Here is an 18,757-nt window from a genome sequence, read left to right as displayed (position 1 = left end):
GAGATATGTAGGTATATAAAACATCTCTATTTCTAAACTTTAAGAAGTTCTCAATGTTGATTTTAATTCCAAACCTAAAGAATTAACATTTTAGTAATGTATTTTCATTATAGATATTTTAGTAGTTTTTTTGGGAGGCGGGCGCTTCTCTGAGGGTTTTTCTTCTTTTTTAAGGTAATTTGCTATTTAGCTTTTGAAACTTGGATGAAGAGGGCCTATATGCAGTCTGACTGCATTTCTTTTGCTTTAAGTCGTAGTGTACTTAGATATTTTTCTGGATCTCTTCTCTCTGAATCTCAAGTTTAGTTATTCAGTAATTGTGAATTACTTTGGGGCATAGGAGGGGTTGAGAACGCAAGTGGGAGAGGTCAGGATTAGAGTTTTTCCCTAATATTTTCATCCTTTCTTGAAACATGTATATTTTCTCTTAAGAGACTGAAAATGCCATGTAATGAATTAATGCAGTGGGGGAAGGACTGGGATTCTCACTGAAGGTAGAATTGGGTTTTCTATATCTAACCCTGGGTATTAGTTTGTGGTTCCTTGCCCCTTCTGCAGTATTTCCCGTATTATAAAATGCAGGATAAAGAAATAGGTTTAACCTCTTTGAAATCGTACTTCAATTGCTTTGTAAAAGGGGTCTCATGTAAAAGATTTCTCCTAACCAGAGGAATATATTTACTACTGTTTCATTTTAAAGAATATTTTAGGCTTGAAATTTAGAAAACTGACTCTTACACAAATGAAATTAATTGTGGTGATTAATGTGAATGACATTGACAGTGTGTTGTTGTTGTTTTATTTTATTTCTATTTTTTTATCCTTACCCGAGGACATGCTTATTGATATTAAGAGAGGGAGAAGATGGGGGAGAGAAAGGGAGAGAAGTATCAATGTCAGAGAGAAACATCCGTTGGTTGCCTCTTGCACGCCCCCAACCGGGGACCCAACCCACAATCTGGGCATGTGCCCTGATCGGGAACCGATCCCAAAACCTTTTTGTTTATGGGATGATGCTCCAACCAGCTGAGCTGCACTGGCCAGGGCCTGACAATTTGTTTTTAATTGGAAAAAAATGTTACTAAATTCTCACCATAAAAGAGGATACTCAAAAGAGTGTAATCTCTGAGCCTTAAATGTTCAGAGGTGACACTGGGACTTTAAAAAATATTTTAGACTTCTTTGAAAATGCGTTTTCCCAAGAGCTAACTGAAATTCAGTCTCTATGAATATTTAAAAATAGTATTGTTGTGGTGGTTTGTAGAAAGATTTGCCTAGCTGCTTCAGTGTTTACCCTGCTGTTAATCCAATGAGTTCTTAATTTAAGATACTGTTTTTTTCAGTTCTAGAATATTCATTTGATATTCTACTTTTAGAATCAAATTTATAGAATCCGGTTCTCTTCTGAAATTCTTTTCACTCATTTTGTTTATCTTTTTTCTCTATTTTATTGAACATATTAATCATAGTTAATTTAATGTCCTGTCAGCTAACAGTGGTACCTGGATTATCTGTGGGTCTGTGTCTCTGAGGTTTTCTTCTTTTGGTTATTGGTCATTCCTGCCCCTTAAACTTAAAAAAAAAAATTTATGCTAGTTACTACCCACAAAATGAAGTAGAACTCCAGATGAAATCTACCACAATCAGGGATCTCATCTTTTCTCTATTGAGGAGATAACATGAGGGGAATGGTCAACTTTGGTATAATAAAAGATTAGCTGAGTTGGGTTGGGTTGCAAGTTAGTAAGATTCAGTTCATCTGGTCTTTGTCTCCTCTACACTAAAAGTTGTACCCTTAGCATATTTTGAGTTTGGCTTTTTAGTCTTCCATTCTGTGCGGGCTCAGGTGTCTTGAGGGGGAGACCAATCATGTGTTTGATACAGATCCACCTCCCCTAGTAGAATTTTGTCTCCTAAGCAGTGACTAATTTTTCTCTGCCTTTCTGGCTTGGTCCCCTACCCTTCCATTGCTGCTCCAGAACTCAATAATGTCTTTAGAGAAAATTGACTTTTGCATTTTAGGGCACAACTAATTTTCAGTACATTGAGCCAGCCTGCACAACCTGCAGAAACTATTGATTTCCCTTTTGTTCCTATACATAAGAGTCAACAAAGAAAGAAAATGGCCAGTAATCATTGAATGTTTAAGGAAGGGCTCTTTCCTTCTTTGAATTTTATTTCATCTGGTCCTTGTTGCTTCTGGAATTTTCTGATGTTTTTAAAATAATGTGGTTTTTCTTCTCCTTTAATTTATCCATGTCTGTTTGTAGTGGGAGTGTTGGCTTGACACTGACTACTACATTCTACCTAGAAGTATATGCTTCCAATTTACTTTATGTGAAGAATTATGCTGGTTTTTGCATGTTTGGAGGGAAAGAATGATGTGATTGTTTCTATTGTGTTTTTTAAAGTTTTGTTTGAAACTTCATATTGAAAATTGTATTGTCAGTACGTTTTGTAAGGATATTGTATTCATTCTATGTTTGTGCCTCGAATGGAAGGATTTACAAATTGATATCAATTAAGATGCAAGTAAAAATAATGTAATTGCTGATTGAGAGTGGGAAGAGCATTGGGTTTAAAGTTTGGAGTTTGAATCCTTTCATTACCCTCCCTGGTTTTGTGACATTTGGCAAACCATTTAACTTCTGGGAGCCTATGTACTTAATCTATAAAATAGAAATACACCCCATATCATGTGTTATTGCATGAGGCAAGGTATAACCAAATAAAATGCATTTTGGATAAATCTCATTGAGACTGCAGAATAGAGTAGAATGGTTATTTCCAGACCTTAGAGGCACAGAATACTAGAGCTTGAAAAAATTTAGTTTTAGAGTACATTTTGCTTTTCAAATTTTCGAGTAAATTTGGTTGTTCAAGGAGGACAGCTTAGTTGGTAGCTTAAGATACCTTGCAGGTCATACATGTTCTTCAAAAAGTTATAAATTTTTTACAAATTCATAGCTCTGTACTATAATGGAATGAACATGGTGTTGAAGGCCATACAGTTCTGCCTTTAAATCCTAGCTCCACTATTTTGAAGTGGAGCTTTATGTTTCTTAACCACTCTAAGCTGTAGTTGTAATGTATAAAATGAAAATAATACAAGTTACCTTATAAATGTTGTGAAGATTAAAAAAGGTAACAAAGGAGACATCTAGCGTGCAGTCAGACCAAAAGTGAGGATCAACAGATACTGTTCCTTTACCCCTTCTTGTTTTTCCAGATGTCCATTATAATCAATCAGTAGGTGGTTTTCCCCCCCATACTATTTATCCTAACCAGTGATTCTTCCTTGTGTAATTATGTATTTATAGTTTTTCAAAATCCCCAATAGTAATACTTTTGATTGTGTTAGCTGAAATTCATTTGTCTTATGAACAGTTTTTCTAATTTTCTGTGGTTAATTGAAACTCAGTTTTAGTTTTTTGAGATGTTACCATTATTTTCTGAAATTTTATCAGACATTAGTGGATAACTCTTGAAAATTGTGTGCACATTTTATATGTGTGCAATGTGGCTTTTTCATCATTCATAAAGTACTCAGAGTACCCTAAAAATGTTAAGAACCAGTAGCCTAGGTCATAAACTCTTTATGAAATAGTATTCAATCATACCTTATTTGAGATTTGTACCTATAAATCACTGCTTAGTACTAAGAGGGTTTTTTCGATATACATAATATTTAGCTTATATTCATCTAAAACTAATACTTTTAATAAACTACTAAAAGGGTTATTCTAATGCTACTTCAATGGAGTATTTTGATTACTATAAGTTTGTTTTTATTTATTTTAATTTAATTTATTGAGGTGAACATTGGTTAATAATATCATATAGCTTTTAAGTGTACATTTCTATGATACATGATCTGTATATTGTATTGTGTGCCCACCACCCAAGTCACATCATCTTCTGTCACCATATATTTGGCCTCATTTCCCTATACTACCCTCCAACCCCGTTCCCTCTGGTAACCACCATACTGTTATCTGTGTATGGGTTTCAGTTTCATATCTCACATATGTGTGAAATCATATGGTTCTTAGCTTTTTCTGACCTATTTCGCTTAGCAGAATATTCTCAAGGTCCATCTATGTTGTCACAAATGGCAGTATTTAATTTTTTATTATGGCCAAGTAGTATTCCATTGTATGTAGGTACCACATCTTCATCCAATCATCTATCACAGGACACTTTGGTTGTTTCCATGTCTTGGCCACCATGAATGATGCTGGAGTGAACATAGGGGTGCATATGACAAGGCCTGTCTGGAAGAAGTCCAGATAATGGAACGAGAACAGTTTGCGTGGCATTGATGTCACTTGGCTGCCAAGGAGATTGGACTGGAATGCACATGCGTGAACAATGACGCCTTCCCTGTATTAGTCAGTGGGGGCAGTAGACCTGTTGAGTGAGCATATGTAATTCTGTGGCCATCGCATTCAAAATGACTGAGCGAGAGTAGCAACAAATCTGCATCAAATTTTGCATTAAGTTTGATCATTCCTCCATGGCAAATATTTGGATGATTCAGAAGGCTTTTGGGGACAGTGCAATGAGTACAGCACAAATAGAAGTATGACACAAATACTTCAAAGATGATCAAGAATCTTTTGAAAGTGATCCACATTCTGAAAGGCCTGCTGCAAGCAGAACACCTGAGAATGTTGAACCTGTACGGACTGCTGTCAACAAAGACCAGCAACTGACAGTTTGAGAACTAGAAGCTGATCTGGGGCTTCCAAAAACTGTGTCTGAGATTGTGACACAGGATCTTCGCATAGAATGAGTTGTTGCAAAATTTGTCCCATGGCTTCTGCTACCAGAGCAGAAGGAACATCGTGTTGCAGTTGCTAATGACTTGATTCAAATCACCACCAATGAACCAGATTGCCTCAAGAAGGTCATAACCAGAGATAAATGGTGGGTCTATAGCTATGATCTGGAAATGAACACCCAGTCGTCCCAATGGAAGTCACCTGGTTCTCCACATCAGAAGAACAGCAAAGTCGCAGCAAGATCAAGAAAATGTTAATTGCATTTTTTTGATTGGAAAGGTGTTGTCCATCACATGTATTCCCCTCCAGGCCAAACAATTAATAAGGAGCACTACCTCAATGTTCTTCATTGGTTGAGAGATTCAGTATGATGAAAATGGCTGCAGCTATGGGCAACTGGTGGTTGGCAGCTTCATCACAACAACATGCCTACTCATGCATCGTGTCTTGTGCAGAGTTTTTATGTGAAACATCAAATCACCCAGGAGACTCAGCCCACTATGGCCCAGATTTGGCACCCTGTGACTCTTGGATTTATCCAAAATTAAAGTCACCTTTGAAAGGGAAGAGGTTTCAGACAGTTGGTAAGATTCAGGAAAATCCAATGGGGCAGCAGATGGCAATTGGGAGAACTGTGTGAAGTCCCCAAGTGCCTACTTTGGAGGGGACTGAGGCAGCATTTCCTATGTACAATGTTTCTTGTGTCTTCTAGCTTCTTCAATAAATGTCCCTATTTTTAATAGTGCATGGATGGATACTTTCTGGACAGACCTCATATATCTTTGTGATTAAATTTATGTCTGTGAATAAATCTTTTTGAGTTTTTCAGGTAGATATCCAGAAGGGGGATTGCTGGGTCATACAGTAATTCTATCCCTTTTTTTTTTTTTAATTTATTTTTAGAAGGAGGGGAAGGGAGGGAGAAAGAGAGGGAGAGAAGCATCGACTGGTGCCTCTCACACATGTCCAATCTACCTGGCCTGCAGCCCAGGCATATGCCATAACTGGGAATAGAACTGGTGACCTTTTGGTTTGCAGAATGATGCCCAATTCACCGAGCCACACCAGTCGGGTTATTCTTAATTTTTTGAGGAATTGCCGTACTGTTTTTCATAGTGGCTATACCAGTTTACATTCCCAGTGAATGTGGGTTCCTTTTTCTCCACAACCTCTCCAACACTTGTTATTACCTTTCTTGTTGATAATAGCCATTCTAAAAGGTGTGAGGTGTTAGTCATCTCATTGTAGTTTTGATTTGCATTTCCCTAGTCACAGTGAAGTTGAGCATCTTTTTATATATCTGTTGGCTACTCATGTGTCTTCTTGGGAGAAGTGTCTGTTCAGGTCCTCTGCCCATTTTTGAATTGGGTTGTTTGGTGTTGAGTTGTATGAGTTCTTTATGTATTTTCGTTATTAACCCCTTGTTGGAACTGTTGTTTGCCAATACCATCTCCCATTCAGTAGTTTGCCTTTTTGTTTTGTTGTTGGCTTCTTTTGCTGTGTGGAAGCTTTTTAGTTTGATATATAGTCCCAGTTATTTATTTTTGCCTTTGCTTTCCTTGCCCTTGGGATTAAATTCATAAAATGTTCTTATGACCAAGGTTTTTAAGTTTAGTACCTTGTTTTCCTCTTGTGTAACTTATTATTTCAGATCTTATATTTAGGTCTTTGATCCATTTTGAATTAATTTTTGTACATGAGGACAAACTGTAATCTAGTTTCATTCTTTTGCATGAGGCTTTCCAGTTTTCCCAACACCACTTATTGAAGAGGTGTTTTTTTCTCCATTGTGTGTTTTGGCTCCTAAAAGGAGCCTTTAAAACAAGGAAGCTTGTTTAGAAATCCTTTTGAGGAGTCCATTATATTCTAGTTTATCTTTTTGAGTCCAGGTTTTTAAAATATCATTATACTGAGACTGAGAAATACCATTTAATTTTTTGCACATCACTGAAATATAAGACTTATATTAATCCAGAGTAAACAGGTACATCAAGTAATTTTCTCTTGTTAAAAATAATTCATTTAAAAATTTATATGGTTTCCTTGTAATGATTTATAACGAAGAACATTTTTGTTTCACTTATGATAGTGATTTGAATTTGTACAGATGTCCAAAGATAAGTATAGTTCTTATTTGAAAAATACTTAGAAGTTAAAAAGTGAGATTACGAATACATTCAAAACATTATTCTTATTTAAGTTTAATGCATTATAATTTGGGAGTTTAAATTTAAAACCTGTTTTAAATAAGAGATTGAACATTTGTAATTGTATTTTGACATTCTGTGATACTATGAATAAATCCTAATCAAATACATTTTACATTTAAATAGCTTAACTTTTATAGTTATTAGTGAGATATTTTATTTATATATTTTGTTAACATATCTTAACATCTTTATGTTCTAAAAACTGATAAGAAATTTTGAGGGAGGAGTTTGAGAGAAATTTTGTTATAGCTTCCACATTTTTTTCCCTTTTGGCTTTCTGTACTTTAAAATCCATGAGATTCCCATTGATTTTATTAGGAACTTTAGAATACCACATCTTTGAAAAAACAGTTTTTCAAACAATTGATTGTAAATGAATGAATTATTAGTAATGAGTATACTGTAAGTACTAGTAGTAATAAAGTAGGGGAGTAATACATTTCAAGATTTTTTAAAAGATTCCTTCCCCAAAAGGATAATATTTATATCTAATTGCACATACTTTGTTTATAGGGAATAATATTTATTTCTTAGAAAGTTACAAGAGTAAGGAAAAATTACAAAAATGCTTCTTCATAGTAAGTCAAATTTGTGTTTTTAGGAAACTTTTTCAATAGTAACTTACTATTTCTAAGCGATTCATAAGTATTTTATGGGGTATGCCATACCTAATATTAATTGTTGATTAATCATTGTTTAATTAGCTACTTTGTGAGTTATCCAGGCTGTATTCTTCTCACAGTTTTTGTGTTTTGACTTATTTTCCACAATTCTACCAAAAATTTAAGAAGAACGAGACATAATTGAAATTGAAGCCAAAATTACTGTCCTTCTGTTGCTACTACTTGTTATTCAAGTTTAATTTATTTAGTAATTGAAATGGTGTTTTGAATCTCTATTAGTTGTTTACTTTAACATTTGTTAATAGCTGTATTAGAACTAGTTCACCAGGGAGACAAATATAATTATCAAGGTGTTGAAATGAAGAACTATATGAAAAAAAAAATTCAAGTGAGCTATGAAACGAGTGAGAGGGATGGGGGGGCCATACTCTTCCAGACCAGGTTAGTGATGTGATGTCATTCTCATAAAAAACTTGTTTTGCTCACATAGTGTGAGTTGGTGGTCTTGGTCCTTCTAATTAAGGATAATAATTCATGTTAAAATTAGATTTCTTATTGATTATCTTGGGCAGAAGGATTGAGAATTGGTTAAGAACCGGCAACCTGTCCCCTCACCCCTAGGGTGTGAGCGCTGAGAGGATTAAGGCCCACTGTAGGGAAGCTTGCACTGAAGCTCGCACTGCCCTTTCCTCTGTTCTTTCAGTTAAATAGAAGATTTTTAGTTCCCATGACTATCAATTTGGTGCTTTTCACAAGAACCAAATTCTTTTTAAAAAATTAAGATTGCTTATTTTTAGAAATCCAGTGGCCTGGAATACTGAAAGATTGTTTTGGCATCTCATGTTGACAGATACAATACATGTATTTTTCTGATGAATATTAGTTTGCTTTAATTTATGCTGAATTTAGTGGTCGATATAAACTTTTAAAAATCAAGAACAGATTTCTATATGCTTAGGTTTTCTTACCCAGTAGTAGTTGTAGAGTTTGGCAGTGTTGAATCTTACATTTATTAGAAATACTACCTGACAACCCTATGGACATAAACTCTTAACTTTTATTTCTAGAATACTGCAGTTATAAGGTGCGCTTTTTTTTTTTCATGTCTACAGGCTTTTAAATAGCTTTTATAAGTGCTGAAGTGTCATATCTTTTTCAGTATCTGCCAGATTGGTATTGTATTTAATCTTGAAAACATATTTTGATTTTGTTAACTAAAAGTAATTGCAGAATATTAAACATTCTTATTAGTTAAAGCTTTTTTCCGTTTAATTTGAGCTTTTGTTGTTACTAACAAATAATTTGTGGCAGTTTCTTTCTTTCCTTCTTTCTTTCGTCCTTCCTTTCGTCCTTTCTTTCGTCCTTTCTTTCTCTTCCTTTCTCTTTCCCTCTTTCTCTCTTAATGACTGCTAGAATCTATATACTTGTCACCTTAGTGTGCTAGAAATGTTCCACTCAGATCAAGGATTTCTTTCTGGTTTTGTATGTTCTCACCTGCTCCTCACTGTAAATCATTGAAATGTCAAGTGTAATGATTAATTAAGCTGCACGTGCAAGTGTTTTTTTTCACCTGTCAAACAGGAAAGAGGTTTGCAAGATTAGATGGTGCTAATTCACAGCTTTTACTTCAGACTCTCAGTGGGTAGAAATATTTTATGTTTAGATGCTTATTTAGAATATGGCATACCAAGGTTTATTTGGTTTTGAATTCTTAAATATTCTAAGATACAATAATTATACCAAACCCTATCATTAAACCACTAATTGGAGGCAAAGAGTAAATTCAGAATTCCTACATAAATATTTTAGAAGTTTAAGGTTCCTACTTTATAATTACCCTTTATTCAAATGCTGGTAGTTGATTTAAGTTACATAAAGTAAATATTTTTAAGTTTTTAAATTGTGTATGTGCGTGTATCATATACACTGTGAGATCCGTTCTTAATGAGATTCATTCTCATTGTGATATAGCATGGGTTTAAATTTGTATGAAATGATGATAGTGGTAACTCCACGTTTTTCTTTGAGTAATGAAATTTTGCATAATGTAATGTTAAGCTTTTTATTTTTATACTTTAATATAAAACAAGACTTGGAAAGATTGTTCTTTCCACCATGGTTCTTTCACTCCCAACCCCCTCAACTCTTAAACCATCAGTAAAAGTAAAACCTCAAATTGTATAGTAATCTTAATCTATTATTAAAAGGCCCTAGAAAGGAAGATTACAAGGTAGATTCAGGTTTTGAATCGGTTTTGCCATTGGTTTAGCAGCGGGTGGGCAGGCAGATGCCTGCTCAGAGTAGAACCTATTGCCATTTTTCACCATTGATAGAGTAGCCTTTCAGAGTCAATGAGCTCTGTCAATGTGAGCTTGTCAAGGCTACAACTTCATAGACCTGAGAGGCGGTTTGAGAGGTCAGCCCTTTTCAGGTTCGCTGTGATGCAAATGAACTTTAATGCTTAAACAACTATTGGAATTTTTATGTCTGCTCCTTGTTCTTTTTTCTTCACAAAGTCATTGACGAGACATTCAGTGCTTTTTAAATTGGAAGTTGCATTGTGCTAAAGACCTAGTACAGATTTACGGAGGGCTGAAAGCAGTTAGATCATGTTCTTTTCATGGTGCGATTAGAATCAAATCGATTTCCCTACAGCCTTCAGCATTCAGATGGCAATTTTAACAAAGCTTGGGGGCTAGACAAGGGACAAAACGACTGAACTGAATGTTAATTACACTCTGCAGCCTTATTTTCTTTTGATTTGGAGCTGACTGGCAACTAAATTAACAAAAAGTGTGACCATAACTGCTGCCCTATTTTCATTTAAAAGGAGAGCTGCCTCTAAAAGGCTATCTTTACAAAGAAACAAGTGAGGTCTGCTGATCATTGTTAACAAGGGCACTTTTTTTCCCTTTAAAATTCTTGCCCAAAAACCTGTTCAAAAACATAATGTACTAAATTAGTCATTGGCATATTATTATCCAGAGAGTTAGTTGGTTTTTTGATTTTTATGTCATAAGCTTGGAAAATGTAAGGCAATAGCGGTAATTCACTGGTAGTTATGAATTACAGTTGGCACCTATGTGACTGTGGTGTGTCTTTAGCATGTTCAACATGCTGAAAGGTAATGTGGTAACCAGATAACAGTATATACTATTTTATTATGTAACATTAAACTACTTAAAAGTAGCTTGATCCTCAGAATTTCTCACCTAGCTCATCCTTGCTTGATATGCAATATTTTTCACATTTGGTTATTAGTATTTACTTAGTTGTGCCACATTAATAGTGCTGGATGCCTTTTTCCTTCCCTTGTGAGGAAACTGCAGCTGCACCAAGTTGCATTTGATTCTTGTGGCCGCACTGTCTTTTTTGCACCTGCAGCTGTGTCAGTATCATCCTAACACCTGGCATCATGAATTATCCTCTCCTTTATTCATACTCCCAAGCAAGAAGCCATTTATGCTTGCTGCATAGTATATATTGCAAAAATCGAGTCTTCTTAAACATAAATTTTTCAGTTAATTCCTTTAACAGTGTTGAATTAAGAGTTTGATTTTACTATTATTCTTGTTGGTTTAAATACAGTTTTGCCCTGTTTTAATACTTACATATTATTTAAGTATTACAAAGACATTTTTTAAATGACTGGGGATTTAAATTAATATCATTTGGTAGATAACATTAGCTTTTTAGACTTGATAGTTTTAACTCAGAAGCTAGTAATCTGAAACAGTGAAAAAAGTATACAATGCTGAAAAAACCAAAACCATATCTTTATTAAACTACAGTACTTTTAGGGGACTATTTAGTGCTGGGCTGTTGATGGTGTTATAGGCCACCTTATATTCAGTCAGTGTCTTATACCTCTCTTCTTTTCACACAAAAAGCAGCTGCAAAACAAGAGTTTTTATAAACCAGTCAAGAGTAAACTTTTTTCTCATTTGTCTTCCAGACACGAAGATCGATTGAGAAGTTATTAGAATGGGAAAACAATAGGTTATACCACAAGGTGAGTACCACAGGGAGCAGCTTCGTACTGTTGGGGTCTGAATTGCACAGTATGGAAACAGATGCTTTTGTTGAACTAAAAATATGAAAGGTGGACAAATGGGTTAGTCTGTGTGCTGCAATAAAATAGAGCTCATTTTTCTTCTTTTACTCTCCTCCTTGTCTAGCTGTGCTTGCACTGGAGACTGAGCAAAAGGAAATGTGAAACGAATAACATGATGGAATATGTAAGTTAAAGGGCTGTTTTGTGAGTTTCTCTATTAAATGATCATTTATTTTGCTTCTGATCTTATTCTTTCCATGATTATTAATCAGCAAAGGTGTCAGGAGCTTAATCTCCTGAGTGCAAAGATTTTCTACGGTTCACAGATGCATGGTTTCATGTGCAAGACTGATTTATAAAGTTATGAATGACTTGAAAACAAGGCTTCACTGTGTTCTGAAAAATAATAAATTAATTGCCAAGATAAAATAGCCTGAACATGTGTTGATGGAGTGTGAAATTTTAGATGCTGTATAAAGAATAACCACAACTTTGGTTACGCAGCAAGTCAGATATGGCTTTTTTATATAATGCTAATCAAGTTTCCAAGTGTGGAAGAAAACCTTTCAGCCAAGTCATTGGAGCTTAAGAAACCTTTAGCCTTTATAAATTTTAACTACCCATACCTCAGTGGCCTTTAAAGAATCTTTTAAAGTGTTATTAGAATATTGTTTTATAAAAATGATCTTTAAAGTAAGTAGGAGATGAGATTTTGCCTGTCCTATGTTTATTCTTTAAAATATATGTAAGTTGTCACATATATACAATTAATTTTAGAACTTACTCAGTACAGTATTTAGTTTACTGACTCCTTAATTTATTTAAACAATTTTTCTCCTTGTGAAAAATTCAAAATACTATAGAAGATTTTGAATTTTTATTTATTTTGTCTTGAGCTTGGATATTTTATTTTAAATATGGAAAGGTCATTATATTAAGTAAAAAAGATCTAAGGAAGAATGAATTAAAATTAAAGTCATAGCCTTTGTGAAGTACCTGGCACATCATTTCTGACAAATTCTATTCCTTGGAACAATGTAACTATCATAGATTGTGTGTGTGTGTGTGTGTGTGTGTGTGTGTGTGTGTGTAAAAGATTGATTTAAACAGTGCTTAAATAGTTGGAAATTGTCATAAAATCATGTTGCTTTGTATTATTACCTCCTTTTTTCATTATCATGCAGTGAAATCCCATTTCTAGCCTTAAACATAAAAGGCATCTTAAAACTGTCTTTTTTTTTCCATAGACTAGGTCTATATTCAGTGAACCAAATTGTGTAAAGTATGTTATTATCTTTTATATCAAACATGTTGCTCTATGATGATGAGAAAGACACTTGATACTTTATAATGCTAATTAAAAAAACACATTCAAATAACTTGTTTTGAGAGTGACCTATGAAAATGCTAGGCTTGTATTTCATCATAGATGGTAAGAACGTTTATGTATTGTATTTTGGTGGGAGGGATGGATATGTAGGAGACTTAAAACATTTTATGGACTTAGCACATTTTATGGAAAACTATTTGCTTTATTTATAAACCAAAACATTAGGCTTAAAACTGAGGCTTTATTTATTTTTGGACATTTCTAAATTTACATTTGAAAGGAAAACATAAAAGTTATCACCAGTGCTATTATTTTCAGATAGAGCTAAATGAATGTCATTCATTCATACCATCTACTCATTATATTCGTGTGAAAATTTTTAGCTAAAAATAGAATAATTTACTAAACTTCCAAAACATCATGAGCTCTGTGCTTTGTAAAATAGTTTCCTTTAATTTATTATGAATTTTTAGATAAAGTCCACTACTAAAGCTAATATATTTTTTATATTATCATAGATGTTCAGAAGAGTAGTCAAAAAATTGTTTTAATTGATAAAGGAAATATATTTTTAAAAAATATTCTCAGTATATATTTGTGATAGTTAAATGGAGAAATAACAATTTTAAAAACTTCCTAACAAATAACTTTAAAAAGTTAAGATAGCAAATAACCTAGTAAGAAGAGTGTGCATCCTTACCTAAGGAATTGGGGCATTTTTACCATGTAATTCCCTTTGACCTGAACTTTTCTTTAACTTACAGATATTTCATTTGTTAAAGGAAAATAATTCTCTTTGATTACATTTTGAATATTGGAGACAATCTAGAAAAATACCAACTTGACACCAACTTTTCTTTTAATCAGCTGTGGTAGAGCAGTATGATTTAAACGAATGAGACAAGTGGCCAACTTCTATGCATTTCTTCTGAAGGAAAAGAGTTCATAGGATATATACTTTAAAAAATAATAATGCATATATAGCCAAAGAGAGCCTTTATTTTTCATTATGTAGTATACACTGTAAAATGTATCAGTAATGCTTATACTCAAGAGCTGAAACTATATAGACTGCTTAATTGAGGACATGTTTGAAATATAGAAGTACTTACTGAATATTGACTCATAAGTTGTTTAAACATTTAATCATCAAGTTTTAGGTATAGCTTCTGAAAAAAAGACAAGTCCACCAAACGTGGAAATGTTCAAATCAAATAATTTTTTTTTTTGTTTGTTTAGCACCTATTCTCTACAGAGTTAGAACAAGGGAAAGAATTGATTGGAATTTAACACAGTTCAAGTTTGGAATAAACATTAGCTCTGGCCAACTTGTGCTTTTCTGTGTTACAGTGTTTTGTCTTTTTTGGTTTTCCTTTAGTTTTTGTAAAATGTCCTTTGGAACAAATTTTAACCTTTAATTTTGCTAACTTAAGAAGAAAAATGCTTTAAAAAAGTTGAGAGATAAAGCATCAATACCCTTTATCTAGAGAGTGCATTTCATGATACAGTAAAATGAGGGCAATTCTAGAACATAAAGATCCATGGAATTGGGTTAGATAAATGGGTGGAAACCTAAAGAAATAAATATTGGGTTAGCTGCAGCCACATAGTACAATAGAAAAAGCAAAGCTTTACTGTTAAAACAGATCTTTATTCAAATAGTGACTTCACAGTCCATGGTGTTACCCTTCTGATATCATCCGTTTCCTCATTTGTAAAATGAGGTTGATAATACTTGCCTCATAGAACAGTTGTTGGGATTAAATAGATCCATATAATATGAAACACTTGTAGTTATTTCTTAATAAATGCTAGTTCTGTTTTCTTGTTTCTTCATGCATGTATTCCCCTGTGTGTCAGAGGCACTGTCAAAGTTTTTCAGGTGATGGGAATATAATTGAAGTTTTTTACGATAAAAATCTATTTAAATCTTTTAAAAACTTTTTTTTCTCTTTCTACAGGTCATCCTCATAGAATTTTTACCAAAGACGCCGATTTTTCGACCAGATTAGCATTTACTTTATTTATAGAGACTTTCCAAGTATGTTGTCTTTCCAATGGTGCCTTGCTTGGTGCTCTTCTGGTGGTGACATAACATTGGTTCTACAGAATCGTGTGGTGTTTTTTTTTCTGTGTATTTTTTTTTAAATAACCGCATGTTCTAAGTGTGCATTTTTGTCAAACTTTGCAACAGTTATTTCATACAGATGTTTAATACTTAAGTTATTGTGCTCTTTTCTGTTATGTATTCTGATTTTCAAGGATTACTTTTTTGTATTATCAAAAAAATACATTTGAACTTAGCATAAAAAGTGGCCAGCCTTTTATTTTATCATCAAGGTACACACAGTTCTTTATTTATTAATTTCTTAATATAGAAAAACACCTTTGTAAGACTCTACTTATCAATTCTAGCAAGCACGCTCTTTGTATTATTTTTCTTCCTTTTTAAATTTAACATAGTTATTATTTTAAATTAGTAAGTGTTCTTTAATAGCTTTTTGGAATTTAACATATCCTTTCTCATACAATTTCTAATGCTTTGTTTACAGCAGAAATATCTGTAATGTTACAAAGACCTATAAAAAAGTTTTGAAAGGTTTTCTGTCTTCAAAAGTAGCAAGGCAGGATTAAATTATTTTTATTAGAATAGACAAATCAGTGAATGGTATGCATGCATCTAAAGGTTAATAGAGCTCAGGATCATAAAATATAGTAGCATTACAATCTGTATATTTTTATCAAAATGATAAGAATGGCCTTATTTGGGTTATTTTTTATTGTTTGTCAAATCTTATATATAAAAGTATGGAAATACTCCTTTAAAAAATTTCTAAAGAAAGTAATTGTCCTAACCTAACACAGTTGTTAGAAAACTTTTCTAAAAGTTTTTGAAAGAAAGCAAAAATTCTAAAATTAAAAGTAAGCTGGTGTTTAATACCCCATTTATACTTAGAACAGATTATTACTAAGAAATGACAGGCATATTTAGTACTGTTTTTATCTACTAGTTTGCTTTTGGTCCAGTTATGTGTACTGTTTTGATTAAGAGTGTGACATTTAAGGTTGAATCAGATCAGCTTGTTTCTTTTAAATATATACAAACATACATATTTTCTTTCTCCTTTTGGTTGTACATTTGTCCATGCATTTTAAAACTTCCTGAATGGCTTATGTGTAAATTTTTGTTTTTATAAACCTGAAATTATACAAATTTTAATGTGTCAAGAACTTGTTCCGTACAGCTGTGGTATCAAGCAATAATGTGAATAACTTTTGAAATTATATAAACTATGCTTAATAATTTGTATTAAGAATTGGTACCACTATATACAATACCTTTTCCCTTGTATTAAATCTTTTAAATACTAGTTTCATTAATTTATATACCTGTAATTTTTTAAGTGTTTCTTTGTACTTCTCCAAAGTATTGTAATTCTACATAAATTTTAATAGTTGAATGCCAATATTTTATATCCTATATTGGACATTAGGAACGATCTTAAAAACTAGAATTTTTTTTTGTATGAGAGTTATTTGTTTCCATTGACCCTAAAACACCTAACAACTTGAATTTCTAAAACACTCTTCCTCTGAAGAGCACAAAGTACAAAGAATCCAGACACTTCTAGGGTGTGGCCTTCCACCTTAAAGTAGTGTGATTAAAAGGTAATGCTACTCCAAAACTCTAGTATTCCTGCAATTCCAGTGTGGAAAGTTATTGTGTGGGGAATGCTAAATCTGCCTCAGTATTCAGAAAGAGCAGAAAAATATGACTGTGTAAACTATGCAACTCATGTTCCATATCTAAAATTTTATAAATTTGTAGAGCATCATATTGATTAGCTTTATAGGAAGAACTGTTCCTTTTTAGATATAATTTTTTTGTTGTTAGTCTCTAAATTATAATTTTGAATCATTCCCTTAATATTTTAACAGTAAGATAATTTCATAGTTGATAGTATTAAGTATAGGATTTTTAAAAGCTTTTCTAATTTTATTGAGAGGTGTGTCAGTTGCTTAAAGATTCCCTATAAATGTGCATTCTTATATTTCTAATGTATATATAGAAAAGAACCATAAATGCTTAATATGTGGCATTATCAGAAGCCGGTTATGCATTGAGCAGTTAGGTTCCTGTGCTCGGGTTTCATTAGTAGCCACCAGTATAACCCCTCAGGCTTAGCCTTTCTTGAATCATGAATCTAAGTTCCCATGTTACTGGAAATTAGAAATATTTAAAATGATGATTTTTCTCCTGTTCCTGTTTTCTGACTTAAAGTTTGTGGAACATGAACCATAGGTAATTTTAAAACTGACCAAGGAAAGGTATTGTTGGCACAAAATCTAATGTATAGATTTTACATAGGCTAAATGAATAACCTAGCATCTTTGTTGATACATTATTGGCATTTTACGATCAGCCCACCATTCCTGTGTGGAAACACTTTTTTAAAAAATCAAATAATGTACTTTGAAAACCCTATTCTATATTAATACATGACACATTTAGCCTCTAAAGGTAGGTATTACCCCACCCTCACACACCTTACCTGTGTAAATGGTCATTAGATGCTTTGTTATGACTCTTTAATGACTGGGTTTTATTCATTTAAAATAAACATGTAATTTAGACTTAAAATCAAGAAACATTCAAACCTGAAATAATAGTAAACAGTGATTTCATTTTCATACTATAAAAACTAGTTTTGTAATTGAATAATTTTAAATCAAGAAAAACCACAACTTTCTTCATGGTTGTGTTTTCAGTGTTAATTGTAGAGACCTTCTGATAGCTTCTTTATCCTAGGCCAGCTGTATAAAACTTTGACAACATTTCATACCAATTTTTGCTTATAAAAATATTAAATAGTAACATGTACAGTTGGACCCACGGGCTGCATAAGTTCCACTATTCTAGTTTTATATAACATTATGTATAGACTGTTTCAAATTTTATGGTATTCTGCTTCACAATTATAAAATTTAGCTGCATGCCTGATTTTCACTATAAATATTTGCTTTGGCTCAACCGTCGGTCAGTAGTAGTAAATCAAAAGTACAGTGTGTTTAACGCTGTCTTTAGTGGGATTCCAGCATCTCGTCCTGCACCCTCCTTCCTTCTCCTATCTTACTGAAGCACTGTGGGTCCTTTTGCTGCCCTCTTGATGTCTGGAGTCTTTGCTCAGAGACATAGTTCCGAATTGCCTTTCTATCTTCCTTCTCCAGAGCTCCAAGTAAGAATGTTAATTCTTTTGTATTCTTTGCTAGGTGTTGAGAAGGCCAGTTAAAATGAGTCAGTTGCATTAAGTGATGAAGAGTTGACACTTTCAATTCTGCTAAGGTGGTATTTACATTTTTAAAATGGAGTTTTTTAACTTTATTTCCCAATTTGGTGCAGTCGCGTATTGGCATTTTCTTTTTCAACAGGTCCTATGGGTACAGACTTTCCAGGGAGGGAGTAATTGGATTGTTGCAAATGGAGTTTTTCAAATCACCATTTCTGAAGAAAGCTGATTATATCTAGTGTTAAGGTGGAAAGAATAGACTGAAGGCCAGTCCTAAGCCAGACTTTTAATTATTTCATAGTAGTTTGTTTATACCCTTTAAAATGATAAGTAACTCTTACTTTTTCATAGATATGATAGCCATCTTTGTTATTTTTAGGAACATAGCTTTTATATAAGTTGAGATTTTAAGATTTGTCTTTAAATTTTATCTTGTTTTATACTTTTACAAAGAGTTTTAGATTGTAA

At 33.1% G+C, this 18,757-nt stretch overlaps 1 protein-coding gene across 2 annotated transcripts in view; it reads left to right on the top strand.

Annotated features, from left to right (window-relative positions):
• Positions 1-16,257, top strand: part of CHIC2 (cysteine rich hydrophobic domain 2) — a 48,292-nt gene extending 32,035 nt beyond the window's left edge. For both annotated transcript variants that reach the window (XM_054582190.1, XM_054582189.1), the window contains exons 4-6: positions 11,573-11,629; positions 11,796-11,855; positions 14,963-16,257. In XM_054582190.1, coding sequence (XP_054438165.1) covers positions 11,573-11,629; positions 11,796-11,855; positions 14,963-15,013 — 168 coding nt within the window. In that variant the 3' untranslated portion in view covers positions 15,014-16,257. The remainder of the gene's footprint in view (positions 1-11,572; positions 11,630-11,795; positions 11,856-14,962) is intronic.
• The last annotated feature ends 2,500 nt before the right edge of the window (positions 16,258-18,757 follow it).

This window comes from Pteronotus mesoamericanus, unplaced genomic scaffold, assembly GCF_021234165.1.
Source record: "Pteronotus mesoamericanus isolate MK-2021 breed Mesoamerican mustached bat unplaced genomic scaffold, CSHL_Meso_final contig_68, whole genome shotgun sequence".
Classification (NCBI taxonomy): Eukaryota; Metazoa; Chordata; class Mammalia; order Chiroptera; family Mormoopidae; genus Pteronotus; species Pteronotus mesoamericanus.
The sequence above is the reverse complement of the archived record's forward strand: the minus strand, read 5'-3'. Positions and strand labels throughout refer to the sequence as shown.